Source organism: Pinus tabuliformis, chromosome 5_2, assembly GCF_031772625.1.
Source record: "Pinus tabuliformis cultivar Carrire ecotype Pingquan chromosome 5_2, CPIR1, whole genome shotgun sequence".
Lineage (NCBI taxonomy): Eukaryota > Viridiplantae > Streptophyta > Pinopsida > Pinales > Pinaceae > Pinus > Pinus tabuliformis.
In genome coordinates, this window is record NC_142306.1 from 708,466,941 (window position 1) to 708,471,093 (window position 4,153).

The 4,153-nt window shown below is 35.0% G+C and overlaps 1 protein-coding gene across 1 annotated transcript; it reads left to right on the plus strand.

Annotated features, from left to right (window-relative positions):
* The first annotated feature begins 1,777 nt into the window (after positions 1-1,777).
* On the plus strand, positions 1,778-3,919 carry LOC149161118 (uncharacterized). The gene is made up of 4 exons (XM_089436890.1): positions 1,778-2,980; positions 3,083-3,169; positions 3,263-3,355; positions 3,528-3,919. The coding sequence occupies exons 1-4, from the start codon at positions 2,858-2,860 to the stop codon at positions 3,723-3,725; spliced, it is 501 nt and encodes a 166-aa protein (XP_089293016.1). The 5' UTR covers positions 1,778-2,857; the 3' UTR covers positions 3,726-3,919.
* Positions 3,920-4,153: the final 234 nt, after the last annotated feature.

Here is a 4,153-nt window from a genome sequence, read left to right on the forward strand (position 1 = left end):
TGTTCATGGAATTTGTATGAGAACCAATTGGGTAGTCTCACATGCAACTGCACTTAACTGGAGAATCACCTCCCATGCATTCATCTTGGCCTCCCCATAAGCTGAAATAGTAACTCCAATGGATATGGCCAACATATTGGCCTCGGGCTCACCTTTATAAGCTTCTTTCTTCAGGGAAACCACAATCAAATACACAGCAATGGGAATTAGAGCTTTCAGCATTTGAAATAATGATACTGAGAGGAATACATAGGCAGAATTTGAAAACCAGAGACCCAAAGAATACACTTATCAATACTATGGGTTCAACGAGCTTGAAGACTCTTACAATAGCAACAGCCAGTGTTGAGTAGAAGCCCATGTGAATCATGGTGGGACTGATCACACTAAAGTTGTCAAGCAATGGCAACTCCAATGGATATGGCTAACATATTGGCCATGGCCTCACCTTTATAAGATTCTTTCTTCAGGGGAACTGCAATCGAATGCATATCAAATGGGCACAAGAGCTTTCAACATTTGAAATATCGATACTTTGAGAGACATGCACCAAGGCCTGCATCATTTAGGATTTGTACTCAGTTTAGGTGTCATATTCAAGGGGAAGTTGTTATGCTTTCCACCACTTCATAGATTGTTAGAGTGATGAAACAAAAGAGGCTCCCTCTTGAGGCTAGATTATGTCATTCATATCAGTTGTGTTGTTGATGTCCTAGCTCAGCCAGGTCTTGCCAAAACTCTGTTGAGGTTCAAAATTTATTATAAACTGAAATGTCTTCACAAGAATTGACCTCATAAAATGCCATAATCACAAGATATGCCATACATGGCTGTGATTATGGCTCGCAAGACCCTTAGACTTTGAGCAATGAGGCTCGCAACATCACTTATGATTATGCACTCTACAATTCTGTGACCAGCTGAATGTCAAGCAATTGAACCACGATTTAAATCCTATTTTGTCAGCAATAAGTACTATACTTTGTCTTTATTTAGTGTAGAGAACCAAGCACTTATTCTGCTCATCTATAGAAGGGACAATGGTTGTTTGCCTATGAGGTATAAGGAAATCCTATCAGATGTTTTGTATTTTCGTATGGAATTGAATCATACTCCTGCACACTGTAACATTCATATATATCAACCTGTAGAGGCTTTAATAACACCTGGTATTCTGGTTAGTGATTTTATTGGACCTCATGTGCATATCCTACATGCACAGGATGGACTATTCATATGTTACAGGGTATTATTCTTATTATTTAGGGTGCACATCTTCAGGTGCTCAAGAACGATTACTAGAACAGTCAGTTAATTCTGCAATTTAAAGGATGAAAAAGGAGGTTATAGGAGTCTAGTTTTGGTTCTCATCCACAATGTCACACTAGTCTGCCTGGGCATGGTTCTCATGGTTTAATAGTGACTTGAGGAGTCATAATACCACAGATCACTAAACACGAACAGCTAAGGTAGCCCAAGGACAATAGCCATCTTTACACATTAATTAACAGGTCTTACATTAATTATCCTAGGGGTTTTAATACTTCCAAATGCTTAAAAAACAGTTAGCAAAGCATTCACATTACACATTCCAGCAATCTTTTCTATAAACCAACCAAATGCAGTCAGGAGAGCCCTCCTTTTAAACTATACAACCTTATTGTTAGTATGATCAACCTTATTTTAATATATAGTGTGACAAATCGTATGTGACAGGCAGGTGGAAAACTTTTCTCGCAATTGACTAAGCGACGTCCTGCGAGCCAAACTTGAGACTGAAACCCTCGTCAGAAGTATATGCTTGGCTCTTTTCCAAACAAATGAAGAGTCAATGAGGTTTTGTGTAATCACTTCTGGTATCGTATTGGGTTATTGTTAGAAGCGATAATTGGATTCGGATTCTCATCGAGTGAGTTGTTCTGCTTTCTCAATTTGAGAGGGTTTGTTTGGAGGGAAAAACGAAAGAGGACATACAAGAATAGTGAGGGGAAAGATGCAGAGGAAGAGGATTGAGAACATCGCCAGCAGGCAGGCTACATTTTCCAAACGTAGGTGGATTGCTGAAGAAAGCTTACGAGCTCTCGGTGCTCTGCACTGCAGAAGTTGAACTTGTGATTTTCTCCCCAGCAGGAAAGCTCTATGAATTGTTTTTTAGTGCAAATCCTACTATTTTGATTCTAATAATCATGGCTATGCAAACCTCATGAGATTCTTACTAATAACCCCGGTGGTGCAAGCCCTAGTAAGCTCGATGTTGAAAAACTTAGTGTAAAACCTCCAAATCGCTGGTTTTGTTGTAGTGCTTATTGGAGAGTATATAAAAAATTTCACACCTTTTTATGAGATATGGGAGGAAAACATGTTAAAGATTTTTAATAAATATAAAATTTCCAAAATGATGCTAGTTACGTGTGATTCTTTTTTCATTGTTTGTGATTATGAAAAATAAAACTCAATGTTTTTTCATTAGTGCACACATATTTCATTATATAATTGCATATAGAAAAATCATTCCAGAGCCGATAACAATAAAAGTGAAGAATTTATGGTCCAACGTTATATTTAAGGGAGATGTTTAAGGATGACGTTTGAATTTTGTTTTTCATTTTAAGACATTTGGAGCAAATATTAGGAAGGACTTTGAGAAAGGATTGTCCTTGATTTTTGAAAATGGAGTTGTTCCTTTCCAGCCATATGCCCCAAGTGACCATCAAAGGGAGAGCTCATATGTTTTTTGGATGTTTTCTTTATAGCCATTTTTTTACACATATCCATAGAGTCCCCATGCCATTGATGTGAATTACTTGTTCGGTTTTTTTTAACCAAAATTTTTAACCAAACAAGAAAAAATAAAAAAATGCCTCAAGTTCAAAGACTGAAACAAAGACCTATTGACATACCTTTTAAAGTATGGAAAGAACTTGTAAAATCATATGAGAAGTTGGATGCACAAAGAAAAGCCGGCAATGAGAGCATTCAGGTATTGAATTTTTCATTAAACATTATTTAGAATGTATTAATACTTATAAGTATCTTAGACATGTATTTGTGTGAAAATAAATTGAATTGGTTTATGTTTAAGGACAAGGCATCCAAGGCGAGGTTAACCAAGACAAAAGTCACTCATCGTAGTGGCCAGAAAGGTTTAAAAGCACTGATAACAACCTTTGTAAGTATATTAAACATGTGATATTTTTTTAATAAATTTTGTACTAGAAGAAAGTCATTGTTATCTAATTTCTCCCTATTTACTGATTGATAGGAACTAAAATATGGAAGACCTCCAAATCATTTGGAAAAGGAGGTGCTGCAGCAAAAGAGATGGGTTGAATTTGTTGTTTGGATGGACTCTATGGTATGTAATCTTAGTTGGATTTCCAATATACTTTTAAACCATATTTTCATTTTATTTTTTAGTACTATTAGATATTATATCTTACCTCATTTTATGGTTAACATTGTATAACAAAAACATGCGTTGTGTTATGTAATTAATACTAACATGTAATATTGATTTTTTTTGTCAGAATGCTATAGGTAATGATTGCCAAGACGATGATCCAAATTATGTTCAACATATATCAGGAGATGATGAGGATGAGGATGAGGATGATGGTGGTGAAGGAGGAGATGATGATGATAGTTGCGGTGTTGGTGATGATGTGGATCAGAGTAATGAGGATGGTCAAGATGATCATGAGGATGATCTTGGTGGTGGTAGCTAGGCATGCACATGCATTGTTTTTTATGAATAAATTATTGTGTAGAATGACATTGCTATGTTTAGATGGGTGTTGTGAATTTACCCTATATCAATGAGACATTTTGATTTTGTAATCATACGATGAGTTTGATTTATGTATGTTGTTAATTTATCGTAGAATAACGATATTCATGAAATATTTTGATTTGTTAATCATATTTGAATTTTACTTGTTTTGATTAAAAATAATACTGATTTTATTAGTATTATGTTGCTATTTTATACATGTTTTGAAAATTGTTAATGACACATTGTTATTTTTTTGGATGGATGTTGTCAATTTCTCTTAAATTTCTTTACAAATGATTTTGAATTGTGATATCTGCTTTAATGATATTTAGAAACTATCATATATTTCACTATGAATCTATAAAGGGGGTCATATATGTA